Below are 21,702 nucleotides of genomic sequence, written 5' to 3'. Positions count from 1 at the left end.
TCTACCAAGCTCTATGTATTCTATAGGTATCTCTGTATTGTGCCCAACTCTGTGTACTATATCTCTATTTTTTTCTCAGCTCTCTTTGCAGTATGGTTATCCCTGTATTGTACTTAGGTCTATGTATTTCATAGATATCTTTATGTTGTGCGCAGCTTGTTTTATTTTATGAGCATCTCTGTATTATGCTCAGCTCTCTGCATTGGATGAGTATCTCTGTACTGTATAGAGAGGAGTAAAATTCTGGGGAAGGAGTCTGGTGGTCCACTATCTTCACCAGCCTCCACTGCAATCCACCCAAAACACTGCCCTTCTCTTCCCTTCTTGAGCCCTTACATCATTCTAAAAATCCCAAAGCGATATTTTTTTATTTGTCTTTACTATTAAGTACAGAGATTTTTGGTTATACCATAGGTGGGTACTTACCAATTCCTTTTTTCCAGACAAAATCACGAACAAAACATTACTGAAGCAACAGGAATATGTTTATAGCTCGGAGGCCTCAGAGGGATTTGACTTGACCCATTTTTGTACTACTTTAGTGTGTGTATAAATATATATACACTTGTAGATACATAGATATATATGTATGCATGTGTTTTTAAAATATCATGTGTCTGTATGAAGAATGAGGTTTACTAATTAATAATGATTAACTGGAAAATGTCTTTAAAGCGGCACTGTCATGCCGAAATTACCTTTCCCATATCGCTTCCTCTTCTCTCCCTCTCTCAGGATCTGTTCTTCTTTTCTTCATGTCTGCTCTAGTTTTCTTTAAAACATAAGACAAAGTAGGGACTACTTTGTCTTATGGAGGTTTCCTACGCTTGACTAGCTTTTACCCACTTCTCGCGGTCAAAGGAATTTTCCCACAATTCTCACCTGATATCGCGATGCTTCATTTCACTATTCCCCAGCATTCGGTCTTTGTTTGTTCGTTTGAAATTTCTATTCATTCGTCTTTCTGACGAATGGTCGAAATTCCCGTCGGAATACCGTGAATGAGCGGGAATTTCACAGCGCTATCTAGTGCAGGTAGCTGACGTGTCCCACAAGGACTTCATCTACCCACACAAAGATGGCGGCGCCCAGGACCTAGGTCCGGGCAGAAAATAAACATTAAATATAGGTAATATGGGGGCTTAGGGGCATTCGGGGGCAACCAGGGGGGCTATTAGATGTATTAGAGTCAGGAGGGGGGGGGGGGAGTATGATAAGATTATATGAAATTTGTTTAATATCTTTTTGTTGTTGGCATTTTCGATAAGAGATATTAAGCTCATTGTTTAGACAAAGTCTTTTCTGTGTAACTTTAGACACAGTGAAATTTGAATGAGTCTGAATAATGCAAAACAGAATTGTAATATGTTAAAGGATTATATGGTTACTCTAGATAGGCTACGGTGATTACTTTATTTTTCTTACAGAATTTTCTGTATTAATTTATTTTAAACCTGTGATCTCTTGGAAAATTCTGTGGTATATTTGGATGATTTCATTGTCGCCAAATATAACAATGCAAATTAATTTGCATTATATAGCTAATATTTACTACTGCTAGTTAATCGTACATTATTATATATTATTATGCACTATATATTGCACTGAATTGTATTTCTGTGAAAGAGTTAACAAAGTTAATTTGCTTCCTATTAAAGAAGAACTGTCTCTTGTGAACATTCTGCGCAACCCAACACTAATTACAAATTGTTGTGCTGTTCATTTAAAAACAAAATCATTAATTTTTCTATTTTTGATTTACATAAAAAACATTAAACTCATGCAGTGGTATATACGTGCGCAGTTCTTTGTAGATGCCCGAGACATCATGGAGTGTCAATGTTGCCTTAACAAAGAAAAACTTTAACACGATTTAATGGGGTAAGGGAATACATTTTGTGGGCCCAGAAAAACATGGTGGACCTTGCAACACTATATGGAAGTCCAAAACACTACGCCCAGCAACATTCAGACTGCTTACACTTTGGAAAGGTCTGGCGGCATTTTCAGCAAATATACAGAAGACGACCTGATATGGTTATTATTTATAATGATTTGGTTATTCAGAGTGATTCCGATATCTGAGAAATCTTTCATTTTTTGCAGAATTAAGGAATTTTTTTCTTTTTTTTTTTGGTATAATGCAACAGTAATTGATTTAATTTTTTTAAAATCTATTGAAATTATTTTATATTTTAGCATATATTTTAATATTTTCTTATATATTTCATGCATTGTATATTTTTGATATTTTAATACTTTAAAAAACTTTTTATTTTTAAAAAAGATTATCCAAAATATAAAATTATTTCAAAAAATATTAATGGTGTAAATTAAAATACACCAAGTGCGTTACATATTGAGAAAAATGGGTGGCTGATGTATATTGAGTTTACAATACAGTTTCAGTATGCTTTCAGTAATGTTTTCACTCATATGCAAGGTTTCTTTTCAATAATGTACGAGGCATGCTCAGTAATGCAAGACCATTTTATAACCATTAAAAGGTTTGCAGAAGAACATACACTACAGAAAATTAGATAAATTACCTTTTTGAGCCGTTTCTTTTAGGAAGTAATTTATCTATCATTTGATGGGACCCAAAAATAATTCTAAAAGGAATTCTGTTATGACTTTTAGATTTTACTGTTAATAACATTTGACATCAAATATAAAACATATTGCTATTTAATATAGTCTGTAACTAAGTTTAGCTAATTTTTAGGCCATAATTTCCAATCTGATATAGTTCACATGATTTGACATACTGTGAACATAGTTATACCTTATTGTAAGGTGAAAAGTGTTCAATAAAAACACTTGGGTGAACTAGGTTAGCCGTAAAGAACGGGAGTATTGGTGTTGTTTTCTAAGCTAAATAGACATAAAAATTGTCCTGAATGTATTATTGTGACTGCATTTTTTATTCTAGTTAAATACAAAAATCTTTGTAGATTGAAATATCTTTGAATTATACTATTTGTGATATAATATACTCCAGCTTTCGAGCATTGCCTTTCACTATAAAATGTTCTTCCATTAAAGAACATAGAAAGGGAGATTTATCAGTTGCTAACAATTTTACATCTAATTTTCTGCAAATTTTTGTAGCAATTCTATCTGTGGCTTTTTTTGTACGTTAACCATTATTTTTTTAATTTTATTTTTCACTACTTTTTTGTTCTCTTTCACTTCTCTTTCTTTCCACCACTCTAAATTGGTGGTCTTCTGGAGTGGATACAGAAGATTTTGTAATAAACTATACCCTCTCTTTTTACATCATATTGTAGAACAATTTAATATATATAATCAAAATAATAACATACTTTAACCATCACATTATAGAACACTCTGATAAATATCCCCAAATGTTTTAGTTTGCAGATCTCTAAATATAACATCTAACAGTGTAACACAGTATTAATTTCTGCAACACTGGGAATGTGCTTCGAAGGCCAAAAATGAGTCCATAATCTTACCCGTCAATATTGACAACCTTCTTGTAGCTGGGAAGGGATGATTCCCTGAAGTATCTAGGATGTCCAGCTGGTACATTTCTCCTTTTATATTATAGAGCTTTCTGTGGAAATCCTCGATGGTTGGTGTGTACTGATCTTCAAATCGCCCATTCAAGAAACGTGACACAATTGAACTTTTACCCACTTTGGAGGCTCCAAGCACAACCATGCGATAGGAGTTTTTGGACGGGACACTGAGTGTACAGCTCCCGCTAGAAATAGTCTTCATCATGACTTCTACCTGCATTAGATAAAAAGCATATGTTCATCCATAAAACAAGCTAAAAAAAAAGATAAATTATAACATATTCCTGTTCAATATCTATTACTTCCATGTAACATTAATGGTTTTTTTTTTTACATTTAACAATAGCAAGAGCGATCTATATATTCAGAATACAGTTAGCGAAAGACTTTCATGTAGAAGAAAAATGTGTTTACGCATGGCCTTTATACTATTTTCATGGGAAGTACTGTTCATGTTCAATGCCCAACAGGATTTTTATTGAATAAGTAGTGAATCAATTACAAGTCATTTAATCATTGAAAAAAACATTAACGAAGTTATCCAGCAAGTTAGAAAACATCATGTTTGTATTTCTACTGTACAGGTTCTCTCATATAAAAGATAGAGCCTACACAAAAAAAAACTTCACTAAACCTACAATGATAGAATAGATTGTTACATAGCAAAACTTAGTTTTATGCTATCTGTGTTATTCACAAACTAAGAGTCATTGGGAATTAAACTAGGAAATTGAGATTTTAGGTCTAAATAGCCAAAATCTTAAAATTCTCTAAATCGATTTATGTTTCAAGTTTGACAATTTTAAACTCAATTGTTCCCTGGTCATTTTCCAGACAATTATTAGATTAGTGCATATCCCTACCTGTAAGTCCAGTGGTGGAAATGGCAAGCTAGAGGACCCCATCAGATGGTTCTCTCAACCCGATGGGCATCTCTGATCAGGGGCCAGTTGGGCACTTTAACAGCATGACTTGGCCCTTTTCAGATTGGCAGTTTTGGCTGCATTGTTGGAGGAAATAGGAGGTCACTTCCTCCGAGTTTACAGATATCTGCTAAGGGGGGACAAGAGAATGGAGGAGTAGGGGGGAGTGCAGACTGAGAGATCCTGGAGAACCAGCCTCAGACAACAATCGCTGCAGCATGGTCCCACTGCACTACAGGGAAGCCAGCACCCAAACATTATGGAACCAAGGTGGTGGCTAAAAATACAGAAATTATTACTTGATATGATTGTGTGTCTATGCGTTTATATATATTTAAATGTCTGTGTGTTTCTATATGTCTGTGTGTGTGGCAATGCGTGGGTATATGTGCATGCACCACATCATTCACATTCCAACACTACACACAACACATCCCTGCATTCAAATGTCAACACTACTATCAATTACTTACATTTCCCAGTTTAGTGGATTAATTTGTATCCTTTATATTGATGACACACATAGGAACTTATGTATGTCATTCTTAATTTTAATCTTTATTTATATTGATGACAGACGTAAGAGTTTATGTATGTCAGTCTTTATTTAACACAGTGCAACCTAGGTATCCTAGGTTAAGTGGACACGAACAGAGGCACTGTGAATATGGTCAGGTGTGGGGGATAGTATTGTCTGTGAGCTCCATTCCTGCTGAAATTAGAAGTTTAAGAAGTCTGACCCCTGTTAAACCATAAACGCATCTGTTCTCTAATACTAAATGTTAAATCTAACCCTAAACCCATGATCCTTAAAAAAAACTAGACACATGATTTAATTTAACACTGACTTTAACACTTTTCTATCCCTACAAATCAGGTCATAAAATGGAAAATATTCAGACAAACCCAAAATCACATTAAATTTGATTACTTTATTATGAAGTACTTAAAACAGAAAAATAACATAAGCCGTTGATTGAGTGAAAAAGGAAAGAAATCCAGGGGAAAAATCTCTTACAGGAATGCTTATACGTTAAACCCCTTACTGGTACTTCTTCATGCTGCACCCCGGGCACATACAGGCGTGCTATCCAGAAACACATACATGCAAACACCAACTACACAACAATATACCCAACCATACAATAACAACAAAAACAATATACCCAACAATATAGAAATCTAGACACATACATTTTCACTCACACAAATGCACATATACTCATTCTACACGCAACAACAATGCTTTACAATTAGTGATGTCGCGAACATAAAATTTTCGGTTCGCGAACTGCGAACGCGAACTTCCGCAAATGTTCGCGAACGGGCGAACTGCCATAGACTTCAATGGGCAGGCAAATTTTAAAACCCACAGGGACTCTTTCTGGCCACAATAGTGATGGAAAAGTTGTTTCAAGGGGACTAACACCTGGACTGTGGCATGCCGGAGGGGGATCCATGGCAAAACTCCCATGGAAAATTACATAGTTGATGCAGAGTCTGGTTTTAATCCATAAAGGGCATAAATCACCTAACATTCCTAAATTGTTTGGAATAACGTGCTTTAAAACATCAGGTATGATGTTGTATCGATCAGGTAGTGTTAGGGTTACGCCCGCTTCACAGTGACAGACCAAACTCCCCATTTAACGCACCGCAAACAACCGCAAACAGTCCATTTGCACAACCGCAAACTCCCCATTTGCACAAGGTTGGATACCAAGCTAGCCATGTCCCGTTCCTTGTCCTCACTGATGTCATTGAAGGTCTCTCTTCCTCCACCCAGGAAGCGGGAGATGGATAAAGATGCTTGGTCGGTCTTCCTACTTCAAATCTGGGGCACTGCGCGTGCAATCTAATGTGCCACCAGATAGGAGTGGTGTGTTAAGTAGTACTATTCCTATCAGTTTAATCCCTGTTACGTCCCCTATCAGGGGACGTGTATATAAGGCATCGATTTTAGGAAGCGGGAGATGGAAAAAGATGCTTGGTCGGTCCTCCTACTTCAAATCTGGGGCACTGCGCGTGCAATCTAATGTGCCACCAGATAGGAGTGGTGTGTTAAGTAGTACTATTCCTATCAGTTTAATCCCTGTTACGTCCCCTATCAGGGGACGTGTATATAAGGCATCGATTTTAGGAAGCGGGAGATGGAAAAAGATGCTTGGTCGGTCCTCCTACTCCAAATTTGGGGCACTGCGCGTGCAATCTAATGTGCCACCAGATAGGAGTGGTGTGTTAAGTAGTACTATTCCTATCAGTTTAATCCCTGTTACGTCCCCTATCAGGGGACGTGTATATAAGGCATCGATTTTAGGAAGCGGGAGATGGAAAAAGATGATTGGTCGGTCCTCCTACTTCAAATTTGGGGCACTGCGCGTCCAATCTATTGTGCCACCAGATAGGAGTAGTGTGTTAAGTAGTACTATTCCTATCAGTTTAATCCCTGTTACGTCCCCTATCAGGGGACGTGTATATAAGGCATCAATTTTAGGAAGTGGGAGATGGAAAAAGATGCTTGGTCGGTCCTCCTACTTCAAATTTGGGGCACTGCGCGTGCAATCTAATGTGCCACCTGATAGGAGTGGTGTGTTAAGTAGTCCCCCTCATCAGGCCTTTTTTAGTCGAATGTATCTCCCACTGTCAGTCCCTTCGGGATCCATCCCTCATTCATCTTAATAAAGGTGAGGTAATCTAGACTTTTTTGACCTAGGCGACTTCTCTTCTCAGTGACAATACCTCCTCCTGCACTGAAGGTCCTTTCTGACAGGACACTTGAAGCGGGGAAGGCCAGAAGTTCTATCGAATATTGGGATAGCTCAGGCCACAGGTCAAGTCTGCACACCCAGTAGTCAAGGGGTTCATCGCTCCTCAGAGTGTCGATATCTGCAGTTAAGGCGAGGTAGTCTGCTACCTGTCGGTTGAGTCGTTCTCTGAGGGTGGACCCCGAAGGGCTGTGGCGATGCGTAGGACTTAAAAAGCTCCGCATGTCCTCCATCAACAACACATCTGTAAAGCGTCCTGTCCTTGCCGGTGTGGTCGTGGGAGGAGGAGAATTACTTTCACCTCCTACCCTGTTAGATTCCCGTTGTGCTGTGACATCACCCTTATACGCTGTGTAAAGCATACTTTTTAATTGATTTTGGAACTGCTGCATCCTTTCCGACTTGCCGTAATTCGGTAACATTTCAGGCACTTTCTGCTTATACCGGGGGTCTAGTAGCGTGGACACCCAGTACAGGTCGTTCTCCTTCAGCCTTTTTATACGAGGGTCCCTCAACAGGCACGACAGCATGAAAGACCCCATTTGCACAAGGTTGGATGCCGAGCTACTCATGTCCTGTTCCTCGTCCTCAGTGATCTCTCTGAAGGTATGTTCTTCCCCCCAGTCACGTACAACACCAGGGGTACCAGATAGGTGACAACGAGCACCCTGGGATGCCTGTTGTGGTTGGTCTTCCTCCTCCTCCTCAAAGCCACATTCCTCCTCTGACTCCTCTTCCTCACAATCCTCTTCCAGCGTTGCCGCAGGTCCAGCAAGCGATGCTGATAAGGCTGTTTCTCTTGGTGATGGTGACCACAACTCTTCCTCTTCACGCTCATCTTTGGCCTGATCCAGCACTCTTTGCAGGGCACGCTCCAGGAAGAAAACAAATGGTATGATGTCGCTGATGGTGCCTTCGGTGCGACTGATTAGGTTTGTCACCTCCTCAAAAGGACGCATGAGCCTACAGGCATTGCGCATGAGCGTCCAGTAACGTGGCAAAAAAATTCCCAGCTCTGCAGAGGCTGTCCTAGCACCCCAGTCATACAAATACTCGTTAGCAGCTTTTTCTTGTTGGAGCAGGCGGTCGAACATTAGGAGTGTTGAATTCCAACGTGTCGGGCTGTAGCAAATCAAGCGCCTCACTGGCATGTTGTTTCGCCGCTGGATATCGGAAAAGTGCGCCATGGCCATGTAGGCACACCTTCCTGGCCTGCTTAAGGATGTCCTGTAAGCCTGGGTACTTATGCACAAAGCATTGTACGATCAGATTACACACATGTGCCATGCACGGCACATGTGTCAACTTGCCCAAATTCAATGCCGCCAACAAATTTCTTCCGTTGTCACAAACCACTTTGCAGATCTCCAGTTGGTGCGGAGTCAGCCACTGATCCACCTGTGCGTTCAGGGCGGACAGGAGTGCTGGTCCGGTGTGACTCTCTGCTTTCAGGCAAGTCAACCCCAAGACGGCGTGACACTGCCATATCCGCGATGTGGAACAGTACCTGGGGAGCTGGGGGGGTGCCGTTGATGTGGAGCAAGACGAAGCAGCAGAAGAGGACTCAGCCGAGGAGATTATGGAAGAGGATGGAGTAGGAGGAGTAGAGGAGGTGGCAGCAGGCCTGCCTGCAAGTCGTGGCGGTGTCACCAACTCCTCTGCAGAGCCACGCATTCCATGCTTGGCAGCCGTCAGCAGGTTTACCCAATGTGCAGTGTAGGTGATATACCTGCCCTGACCATGCTTTGTAGACCAGGTATCAGTGGTCAGATGGACCCTTGCCCCAACCCTGTGTGCCAGACATGCCATTACTTCCTTTTGCACAATCGAGTACAGGTTGGGGATTGCCTTTTGTGCAAAGAAATTTCGGCCGGGTACCTTCCACTGCGGTGTCCCAATAGCTACAATTTCTGAACACCTCAGACTCCACCAGCTTGTATAGTAAAAGCTGGCGGGCTAAGAGTTCAGTCAAGCCAGCTGTCAGACGCCAGGCAAGGGGGTGACTTTGTGACATTTCCTTCTTACGCTCAAACATGTCCTTGACAGACACCTGACTGTGGGCAGATGAGCAGGAACTGCTCAAGGCGAGAGACGGAGGGGCGGATGGTTGAGAGGGGGCAAGTAGGACAGCAGTGGATAACGTGGCTGAAGATGCTGGACCAGGAGGAGGATGGCGGCTTTGAGTTTGTGTGCTGCTTGTACTCATGTGTTGATCCCATAGGCGTTTGTGATGTGCGATCATGTGCCTTCGCAAAGCAGTTGTACCTAGGTGGGTGTTGGACTTCCCACGACTCAGTTTCTTTTGGCACAGGTTGCAAATGGCATTGCTATTGTCAGAGGCAGACACACAAAAAAAAATGCCACACTGCTGAGCTCTGCAATGACGGCATTATGGTGGTGGCAACAGCATGCGTTGATTGGCGTGCTGTCTGGCTGACCCCGGGTGCCGATGCATGCTGTCTGACTGTGCCACTAGCTCCTTGCAACGACCTCCCCCTGCTTCCAACTCGTCTCCTCCTCCTCCTCTCTGTCTCCCCATCTGAACTTTCCCCCTGTTCTTCTTCTCTTCTAGCGGGCACCCACGTGACATTCACGGACGCATCGTCATCATCAACCACTTCACTTGTATCTGACAACTCAGCAAAGGAAGCAGCAGTGGGTACAACATCATCATCATCACACCGTACGTGTGTAATGCTGCCTGACTGAGACATATCCCTGTTATCTACATCCTCTGGCAATAATGGTTGCGCATCACTCATTTCTTCCAACTGATGTGTAAATAACTCCTCTGACATACCAAGTGAAGCGGCTGTGGTGCTAGTGTTGGTGGTGGCTGCAGGCGTGTGGGTGGTAACTTGAGAGGTGCCCGAAGCTAAGCTGGAGGAGGATGGTGCGTCAAGGTTCCGAGTGGAAGCTGTAGAAGATCGGGTGTCCTGTGTTAGCCAGTCAACTATGTCCTCAGAACTTTTCAAGTTCAGGGTACGTGGCCTCTGAACACTGGGCATTATTCTAGGGCCAAAGGTAATCACAGCACCATGACCATGACGGCCCCTGCGGGGTGGCCTGCCTCTGCCTGTAATTTTTTTTTTGTATTACTGGTACTATGCGTGCAAGCTACTGTGACAACAGAAATGAGTGGCACTGGTGTGACACTGTGCCCTGGCAGGCCCTGAAACGCACTCTCGTGAAGGAAACTGACTGCTATTATATTACAGTCCAAAAAGTTTAGGTTTTTTTAAATACAAGCTATTGGGACACCAGATATGAGTGAGTGGTGGCACTGGGCAGGCCCTGAAACGCACACTCGTGAAGGAAACTGACTGCTATTATATTACAGTCCAAAAAGTTTGTTTTTTTTGTTAAATGCAAGCTATTGTGAAACCAGTGAGTGGTGGCACTGGGCAGGCCCTGAAACGCACACTAGTGAAGGAAACTGACTGCTATTATATTACAGTCAAAAAAGTTTAGTTTTTTTTAAATGCAAGCTATTGGGACACCAGATATGAGTGGTGGCACTGGGCAAGTGGGCACAGTATACGCTGTGAGCCTGACACACACGCTGGCAGACAACTAACTGCTATTCAATCTATTACAGTCAAAATTTTATTTTATTTTATTTTTTAAATGTACACTACTGTTACACCAGATATGAGTTGCACTGGTGTGACACTGCGCCCTGGCAGGCCCTGAAACGCACACTCATGAAGGAAATTGACTGCTATTATATTACAGTCCAAAAAGGTTTTTTTTTGTTAAATGCAAGCTATTGTGACACCAGATATGAGTGGTGGCACTGGGCTAGTGGGCACAGTATACGCTGTGAGCCTGACACACACGCTGGCAGACAACTAACTGCTATTCAATCTATTACAGTCAAAATTGTATTATTTTTTTTAAATGTACACTACTGTTACACCAGATATGAGTTGCACTGGTGTGACACTGTGCCCTGGCAGGCCGTGAAACGCACACTCGTGAAGGAAACTGACTGCTATTATATTACAGTCCAAAAAGTTGGTTTTTTTGTTAAATGCAAGCTATTGTGACACCAGTGAGTGAGTGGTGGCACTGGGCAGGCCCTGAAATGCACACTAGTGAAGGAAACTGACTGCTATTATATTACAGTCAAAAAAGTGTTTTTTTCGTTTTTTTTTTAAATGCAAGCTATTGGGACACCAGATATGAGTGAGTGGTGGCACTCGGCAAATGGGAACAGTATACGCTGTGAGCCTGACACACACGCTGGCAGACAACTAACTGCTATTCAATCTATTACAGTCAAAATAGTTTTTTTTTTTTTTTAAATGTACACTACTGTTACACCAGATATGAGTTGCACTGGTGTGACACTGTGCCCTGGCAGGCCCTGAAACGCACACTCGTGAAGGAAACTGACTGCTATTATATTACAGTCCAAAAAGTTTTTGTTTGTTTTTAAATGCAAGCTATTGGGACACCAGATATGAGTGGTGGCACTGGGCAAGTGGGCACAGTATACGCTGTGAGCTTGACATACGCTGGCAGACAACTAACTGCTATTCAATCTATTACAGTCAAAACATTTTTTTTTTTAAATGTACACTACTGTTACACCAGATATGAGTTGCACTGGTGTGACACTGTGCCCTGGCAGGCCCTGAAATGCACACTAGTGAAGGAAACTGACTGCTATTATATTACAGTCCAAAAAGTTTTTGTTTGTTTTTAAATGCAAGCTATTGGGACACCAGATATGAGTGAGTGGTGGCACTGGGCAGGCCCTGAAATGCACACTAGTGAAGGAAACTGACTGCTATTATATTACAGTCAAACAAGTTTAGTTTTTTTTTTAATGCAAGCTATTGGGACACCAGTGAGTGAGTGGTGGCACTGGGCAGGCCCTGAAACGCACACTCGTGAAGGAAACTGACTGCTATTATATTACAGTCAAAAAAGTTTTGTTTTCTTGTTAAATGCAAGCTATTGTGACACCAGTGAGTGAGTGGTGGCACTGGGCAGGCCCTGAAACGCACACTCGTGAAGGAAACTGACTGCTATTATATTACAGTCAAAAAAGTAAAACATTTTTTAAATGCAAGCTATTGTGACACCAGATATGAGTGGTGGCACTGGGCAAGTGGGCACAGTATACGCGGTGATCCTGACCCACGCTGGCAGACAACCCTGGCAGGCCCTGAAACGCACACTCGTGAAGGAAACTGACTGCTATTATATTACAGTCCAAAAAGTTTTTTTTTGTTAAATGCAAGCTATTGTGACACCAGTGAGTGAGTGGTGGCACTGGGCAGGCCCTGAAACGCACACTAGTGAAGGAAACTGACTGCTATTATATTACAGTCAAAAAAGTTTTTTGTTTTTTTTTAATGCAAGCTATTGTGACACCAGTGAGTGAGTGGTGGCACTGGGCAAGTGGGCACAGTATATGCTGTGAGCCTGACACACAGGCTGGCAGGCAGGCAACTGCAACTACATTACACAGAAAAAAAAGAGCAGACTGATGTTCTAGCCCTAAAAAGGGCTTTTTGGGGTGCTGTCCTTACAGCAGAGATCAGATGAGTCCTTCAGGACTGTAGTGGACACTGAATACACTAGCCTAGCTATCAATTTCCCTATCAAATCAGCAGCAGCTACACTGTCCCTCCTCTCACTAAGAATGCAGCTTCACAATGAATGTAAAATGGATGCTGTCCAGGAGGTAGGAGGGTCTGGGAGGGAGGGTCTGCTGCTGATTGGCTGGAATGTGTCTGCTGACTGTGAGGTACAGGCAGGGTCAAAGTTTACTCAATGATGACGAATAGGGGGCGGACCGAACAGCGCATGTGTTCGCCATCCGTGGCAAACACGAACAAGCGATATTCGCCAGCGAACAGTTCGGGACATCACTATTTACAATCACGAAACACACAAAGGTGAATGTTTTACGTATACAATATCCAGTATTTAACTACATTAAATTTACCCTACCTGAATTTTGTTTACATTTTTTTTTTTTTTTATTCTTTATTTTTCAGTGCTTAATGTTACAGAACAAGCTTGTTGAGCCACGACAGCTTTTCCAAGTTAATAAGAGAGGATACAAATAATATCATGGCGAGTAATAACAGCACATTTTTTTTTTGTAGAGACTAAACAGACGTAACCTTATCATTATAGCCAGAAGGTAAAGCTGACGCTTTTTTACTTATCATGAGTGACATGAACTTGCTTAGCTAAACTTACTGTGTATATGTAAGTAGTGGCTTGCTAATCACGTATGCTTAGGTTTTTGGGCATATATAAAATGTTGTCTGTTAAGGTGGTCTAGACAGATGGCACATAGTTTTAAAGATTCACACAGTGTAAGTTATAGCTTAGTGAGCCTAGCGCTGGTGTTCTCATGTGGTCTTAAAAAGCATGTTTGCATGTTGCATGGAGGATTAAGTATGTGGTATGAAGGGCTTCTCTGTGTATAAATCGTATTTAGCGGCAGGCTGTGTGAGCATAGAAAGTAGCTTTAAAACCTATAAATGTGTGCTTAAGCAGTTAGTTGCGTCATCTTAGTAAAAAAAGGGTCCCATAACAGTGAGTCGGCATCTGCAGAAGGTGATACAGCTCCCAGTGTCCAGTGTGGGGCAGCGGGACTCTGCTTAACAGCGGTCAGTCGATTCCCCTTTTCAAGTCCTGCACCGGTCTTGCTAGGCTGTCGGTGGGGGTATCATCCTGTTGGAGCTGACAGGTTTCGTGCTGTGGTCTGCTTTCTGGGGAGGTGTATGGTCGTTCTGCCACTGGGTGCCGGTCGGTGGTCGTCGGGACCGCTGAGTGGTAGGCAGGTCGGGTCCTGTGCCGTGGCTTTGTATCGGGTATTTCGTCATTTGAGGGGCCCGGCGCCCCTGCCTGCTTTTTTGAGTTTTGGCTCCGTTCCAGTCTGGGGGCCACTCTAAAGTTGCGAGGGGGGTTCCTCTTTAGTTTACGCCGGGTGGCCGGGCGGATCCATGCCACCACCTCTCTCATTGCCAGGTTGTACAACTGTTTCTGGGCTTTGAGCGTTGCCCGTAAGTAGGTACCTAGTCGGTCGATGAACTCCTGTGTGTACTTGGGTGGCTTTGTGAGTGTGCGTTTGGTCCGTGCCGCCATCTTGGCTGGGCCCTGTAGGTTTCACATGGAGTTTGGTCTTCCTAATGCGGAAAATGCTAGCTAGTTTCTCGCTTGATTGGTTGTGCCGGGATATCCCACACCGGCAAGGGGGAGGGAGGGTGATGAGGGCCTCAACGCCGCAGCGTTTTCCCACAGGTTTGCCGGCATGGAGGTCGGCCGCCACTCCCACGCCTGCGCCTGCTGGTAGGCCGCAACTCTGCGTTTGCTTTAGAATGCCTCCCGGAGGTCCGGCTAGATATGTCCCGGGGTACCGCCGCTGCTCTGCTGTGCCAGGTTAGTGAGCTCGGTGTGATTTGTTGAGTTTAAATCGCTTATTTGCAGGCTTTCACACGGAGCTCTGGTTTAGTGCAACCAGTCTGCTCGGCATCCAGGCCCCGCCCCCTTGTTTACATTATTTGAGGGAGGGGGTTACACAGGGGCACTGGGAATTCTATGTCCACAGACATTTGGCATGTAAATCCAGCTTAGAGGTAAAAGTAGAGTTAAAATTAGGATTATACATTTTGGATAAGGTTGGGATTATAGTTTAGCGTTGCATTTATTTTGATGTGACAAAACATGTCGCAAACAAACACAACGAAGTTTACCAGTGAATATATTTGTGAACAAGTAAACTGTGCATCTTCTCTACTGTTTTTATTCCATTGTTCACACTGTCACATGCTTGTATGCATATTGCTATTACTGTCATATTATTACAGGTTAGTTTTGTGTTTTACATCTTATATTGCTTTTATGTTTTACTGCACTGGCTGTCACTATTGTATGATGTTACAATTTATTCCGTTTTATTTTCTCCATTTCTTTTCTTTGATAGTAATAGTGTTACATTATTTCTTGTCTTTCATAGTAGTATTTATACATCATTTTGTCATATATTTATATTGTCACTGGAAAAGGCTGCACACTTATTGACACCAATATGCTCTGTGTTTATTGTAATTTGTTAACTTGATCGGCATGTTGTTGTAATAATAATGATATAATTATGTGCTCTATTATGGGGTTAATTGTGCTATCCTATTATTTTATATGCTGTCACAGAGCAGATATATTTTTCTTACTCCCATGAGGACACATGTTGCTGCATTGCTAGGAACATAATATGGAGAATACATTAACATAAGGGAATGTAATGAAATTGAGGGGTTCTTATAACTATATAGAATACAAGCAAAGGCTGCGTGTTTTATGGATGGAATCCCAAAATGGCATTATTTACCAATAACACACATTTCACCCACTTTGTATGTTTTATATCACATTATTTTTTTTTAGATATTTAGATATTTTTTAAAAACTAAAATTCAATTCTTGATGGTTCCAAAGTTGCTGGAATAGTTAAAATATGCTTGGCATTCCAGCTGCTCAGCAATGCAACTCTTAAAACACTAAGCCAGCTATAGAGCCTAAATCTCTCTTACATTCCTCTCCTCCACACACACTCCCACTCACTCATTCACGCACTCCCACTTACTCATTCACACACTCATACTCACAGACCCTTCCTGTCTGGTGTTTCATAACAGATACCAGGTGAAGGAGGAGCCTGTTACCAGGGCAACATAACTCCTCCTTTGCTTGCTCTCCTCTATGAAAATTAAAGCAAGTAAGTTGTAGCTGACTCCTGTTGGGGGTTGGGTTGAGTAAGTTTGAGTGTGATATCACGGTGTTCAATAAGGTGTTTGACCCTTTGAGTAGGACCACATATCCTTTGGCTAAGAATGTAGGCTTTAAGAGTCAACCTCATAGCGTACATGTTTCCCTGCAACACAGGATTAAAAATTCTCTGCATGTATGGAAGACCTTCCCTTAACTTCAAGGTTGCCCCCAACCGTCACTTGCTGCCCTATGACTCCAGTTGGCTGTAGAGCACACTGTCCCCAAAGTGTGAATTAAAAGAAATTTCTGATTTTATTCCAAAGTAGCTAAACTGGAAGCAGAGCTGACTTGGCTATTGTGGACTGAAATTCGGAATGTCAGGGAATTTTCACTTTAGTAAAATATTGATCATTGCAAATCATGCCCATGCTACTGCTTTTAGCAGTGTGGGGACCCATATAAAATACAAGATGTTCCCAAGATTACACAAAGCAGGCCATGAATGGTGTCCTCCTTAGCATTGCGGGGAACATCGCTATGGTTATTGTGATGTTGGTGCTTCAATAATTACCAGGGCACCAACATCACTTTAGACCCCACTCCCTCCCATCTGTTCAATATATAGGGACCATAATCCTACTGTAGTGTTAGGATTAGGTAAATCTACCCATAGAGCAGGAGTTGTCAACCATCCACACTCCAGATGTTGTGTACATCTCCATTAATGCTCTTACAGCCATAATGCTGGCAAGGCAGCAAGCATAGTAACATCTGGAGGTCAGGAGACTAAGCCCTAGGCTTAGTATTAAGATTAAGGTTAGTGTTTAGTTTAGCTCAGAATGTGTTGGCATTATATAAAGAACTGTAATTGTAAACCTAGGGTTAGTGTGTTAGGTTTAGCTAAGGTTTGCCTTTAGTTGCACCTATTGTATTATAATTAATGGAGGCAAGACTGACAAAACAACATTTTTAATTCACACCAAATCATTTTGTATATAGGTAAAGCATCAAAACATTTTCTGTCCTCTAATAAGCAATATATTTTTTTCCTGTAATAAATCGTACACAATCCTCAAGAATACACCGTTAAATAAGAGAAAGAAAATATCTCAAAATGTACCTGGCCATTTTACTAATCAAACCTGTCCAGGAACTCCAAACGTTAAATCACGATCTGCTCAAGTGATCAGGTAGATCATTTACTGTAATGCAATATTGTCCTTTGCAGCACCATATGTGTAAACCAAGTATGTTTGTAAACCCATTCTATTCCATTGCTGCACATTTTTTACATCCTGTGTGTTAATGTATATGTTTTAAGCTCATTTATGACAGTGAGGAAACCCAGCTGTGTGTTAAAGTTAACTGTGCAATTCTACAAGTGCCTGTCTGCATATTGTTACATTGTTAACATGCACGGTAAACCCACTCACACACAAACTTCATCTTACCTTGATCTGATGAGATTCTGAGGAAAAATTACATCGACGTTAGTTTATCCTTGTCTCTTGATAGCCATTCTTTTCATCCGGATAATAACGACTGATATCCCCTTTGCCTTTAAAATTGTCCCCATGGGAGAAAAACATATACAACGACTTAGAGCAAACAATATCAGTTGAAACCCAATTAAACTCACTCAATTCTCACAGACTTGAGACGAACGCTATATTTTTTCCCTATTGAGGATGTCTCTATGTCCTTAGCATCAGTGAGGATTTAAACTAGTTTGTGATCAGAGATTCTCCATGAGCCCATTCTTCCAGAAGGCTTTCTTCCTTACTGGCAATAACTTAATATCTGTTCAAATCGAATCTTCACAACCTGTTCCATAAAATGCCCCTTTAATCATCACTTGGCATATACTTCTTGTTAAAGAGAAGAGAGCCAATTAAGAGGTCATTTTTCAGTGCAGAATATTTTCTGGTTTAATATATCTTCTCATAGGTGTTATTGTTGCAGCAGTAAACTGCGTAGAATGATGGAATTCACAATGCCTGCTGCGGTGTCCTTTGAGCGTATCCTTTGTAGCCGCGCTCCTAAGTTCCATGTTCCAGCTCAGTGCAGGCTGATAGATGTTGTCTGTGCATAGAGGGCAGGATTTTTCCCAAGGTCTGTAGCTCACCTCCCTACATGGAAATAATCCAATGGAAAGACAGGGAGTACACACAGTATATATCCACTGTCCACATCCTTGTCAATGTGCAGCTGCTAGATTAAGATGCTTCTATTTATCTTAAACTAGTTCAGGATTCAACATAGAAAAAAAAAATGTGTGAATGTTTGTGTGTGTGTCTGTGTATACACAGTATATTTGGTCATTAGTATTTATTCTAATGAATGGGTGCTCTTGAAAATGTTTACAGAGCATGATGATGTTGAAATATAGTTATTTCTAATTACATTTCTCATCTTGACCTTGTACTTCTCAGAATTGACTTTTTTTGTTAGCTCTGTTTGTCTGCCTTTTAAACAACTGCAAAATTATCACTTGTGTTTGAAAGGCTTTCTGTTTTTGTTTAAAATACAATTCCTAAGGGGATTGCAGTTTCATAGATTGTTGTATTAGGAGCTATAAATGGCAATAATAATAATAATAATAATAATAATAATACATTTATACGTCCATTCTATTTAAAAAAAAAAATCCCTATTGTCATTATTGTTATGCAATTTAAAATTTGGAACATAATTCACTAAATTGCACAAAAAGAAAATATCACATATAGTTAATTGGTGATGCCAAACCTATTTCAATTCATTAAGCGTTTAAATGTTCAGCGTTATTTTAAGGTTTTACTTGTTAAAGGTCCACTCCAGACCCCTAAAACACTTAAGCTTGCTGAAAAACTTTATGTGTGAAGAGTTTGTCCTAATATTTCATTTTGGAAAAAGTGCAGATTTCAATAGAAATTGACACTTTTTTTTTTTAAATTATACTGGTTTCACCCTGAAAAAGTGAAGATTTCAATAGAAATTTACACTTTTTTAAAATTATACCGGTTTCACACTCCTGGCTTTTCAAGCAGACAACAGGTCCTGTTACTTCCAGGTTTGGTTAGCTTACTTACTTGCACTGAATTCAAGAGGCAGTAATTGCTTAGAGCACCTGCCTTGCAAAGACTTCTTATTGAGCTGCATTGGGAAGTCTGTGATTGGACAGCTACAGAAAGTTTGGGTGTGGTTAGAAGAGGAGGGCTTGCAAGTGCAGCAGACAAGAAATCTGCAATTTTTTGAAACTGGTTTTAGATATAACCCCAATGAAACAATGCATAATTAAATTCATGCAAGTTTTCATTTGGGATATATAGTGATTTTTATTTATTTTATATTTGGGAAGTGGAGTGTCCCTTTAACATACATAATGTATTAGGCTATGTTAATTCATTAATTAGGGCTGCCTGTTTTCCCAATATTATGATAAATCTCATTACAATGAGACAATTATAATTAACTTTACTATGCCTCCTACTAACCAGCTCTGTTGAATTGATCTTATATCTGTATTTTAACCCCTTAAGGACACATGACATGTGTGACATGTCATGATTCCCTTTTATTCCAGAAGTTTGGTCCTTAAGGGGTTAAAATATATATTAACTTATGCATTAATTACATTATATATTACTTAATACAATTATTATATATTCTAAATGAAGGCTTATCCATAGGGATATTTAAGACAACTCCACATCTGACGGTTACAGCAAAAATTTGTGCCTTATGACAAGTTTATTTTAAAATTATAAATTTGACATAAAGTTTGGATGACAATACGTCTTTAAGAGAGATCTCCTTTTGTTAAGAAAAACTGTCTTTTTCATTATTACAGTCTTCTCTCCTCCCCAGTCCTCTGTGCCAGTTTACCTACTCCCTCGCATGCCACTCAAACCTCATTCACTCTCATCCCCCAGACACTTAGGTTCAATTTCTCATACACTTACGCATTCACACTGTCAGAACATAAAGTTAAACATATACAGGATTATTTACTCAAGTGAATTCCAAGTGAATTTCAAATTCAAATTAAAAACAACAGAAAAGGAAACATTCTCAAAGTCAGCAATGTAATAATTTCAACTAATTTGGCCTAAAATTGGAAATTCACTTTAGTGAAAAAACATGTTAATGTGCAGCCAGTAAAAAAATACATGTATGTTTAGCTATTTCGTGTAGATATGTACAAAACCGTATTGTAAAAAGGTAAATTATTCTTCCTTCTAATGCTCCTCTCCTTGTTTTTATTTAATGTTTCCTCCACTCCTGTATCTTCCTTCTTCGTCAGGCTTGATAAAGCATCATGTCCACACAGGCATCTTATGAAAATATATGAAAAACAGGAAATAACCTATTTTATTTCTGTTGGTGATCTTTTGCCATATTGAAGGTTGGCTGTATTGTCTTGATCTGGCTGATTCCCACATAACGTACGCTGGTTAATCTCATTATACCATGCATTTCCTGGATGTCTGGTAATGGAACATTTGGTTTACATAGGATCACAAATCCGTCACTTTCTAATTCTGGAAACTCGAGAAATGTAATTTAACGGACTACAGTTGGCATCACATGAAATTCATCAGAATAAAAATACATTTATATTATACTTAACACTCATTTATTTATTCACCTCTTTGTACACTGAAAAGAAGAATTTATATTTGTCTGTCTTTTGGTTTCTCACCTTGTATTCATTTAAATTGCTGATTTGGAAAACTGTAAGGAGGAAGGGTGACTTGGGTGGCAAATGCCCAATGAAACACTTGTTGTAAAATTAATAACATTACAGATGGGCACCTAGAGTGTCACTGTGGCCACAAGCCTAGGAGACAGTATAAATAAGTCTAGGTCATTTAGGAAGATCTCTATTGACTGTCAGACTAGTTTAAAGGATTTTTGAGAGTGAGAATTCTGTGCCTCCAATAGGCACACTTAACTCTTATTTAGGGCTGGCGCTACCAAAAGGCAGCACAGGTGACCACCCTAGGGCATACCAGAAGGATCCTACTGTCCCCATGAAAAGTGCAATTTTTATTCAATATATTGCTGGATCAGGGGAATGTGTGTTTGCAAGTTTGTGTCTGTGTTCATGTTTGCAACTGTATGTCAGTGGACCCGCAAAAAGATTTTGTAAGGGGTCCTACAAGCTGTTGCTATGGGTTATGATGGTTTTTATTTTGCCCATTGTATAGTTTAATAGGAAGAGAGAAGAAAAATAATACTTAGGCAAGACTTCCACAGGTAAGTATGAATAGTCACTTCGAAAACAGTATATGAGAACTCTGAGAATAGACAAAAACTGAGAGAAATTCAGTAGCTTATCCTCCAGTTAGTATCTTCTCTGGTCTCAAAAATGTTTTTTGCTAACTTGTGTCATTACAAAGCGAACCATTTGCATATCAGACTGACCCCACCAATAAGGACAGAAGCAAAATGCCAGCAAGTCCTCTCTGCATGAGGTATACAGCTACCCGATTGCTGGATGATTGTTTTGGCCTTCTTTGGTCCTCATCAGCAAGGTGTAGCTGATACCTTTCTAGGCACAGTGAGCATGGTGTCCGTGTCTGGATTACCCTATTAGCCTAGGGAGAGCCCAAGCAAATACATTGCAACAAAAAACAGAGAATATGAGAACTCTGAAAATAAGCAAAAGCTTAGAGAAACTCAATAGCTTGCCATATAAATACTTATTTTTATATTGTTTTTATATTTCATTAGGATAAACCATTG

General features: G+C 40.5%; 1 protein-coding gene across 1 annotated transcript in view; it reads right to left on the bottom strand.

Moving 5' to 3' along the window:
• RASD2 (RASD family member 2) overlaps positions 1–17,850 on the bottom strand; it is a 29,399-nt gene extending 11,549 nt beyond the window's left edge. Inside the window, exons 1-2 of the mRNA XM_063427402.1 lie at positions 17,424–17,850; positions 3,480–3,759 (exon numbers count right to left, since the gene is read on the bottom strand). Of these exons, the coding sequence (XP_063283472.1) occupies positions 3,480–3,750 (271 nt within the window). The 5' untranslated portion in view covers positions 3,751–3,759; positions 17,424–17,850. The remainder of the gene's footprint in view (positions 1–3,479; positions 3,760–17,423) is intronic.
• Between the last annotated feature and the right edge of the window lie 3,852 nt (positions 17,851–21,702).

Source organism: Pelobates fuscus, chromosome 7 (genome assembly GCF_036172605.1).
Source record: "Pelobates fuscus isolate aPelFus1 chromosome 7, aPelFus1.pri, whole genome shotgun sequence".
Taxonomy (NCBI): Eukaryota; Metazoa; Chordata; class Amphibia; order Anura; family Pelobatidae; genus Pelobates; species Pelobates fuscus.
This window is presented reverse-complemented; position numbering and strand designations above follow the sequence as displayed.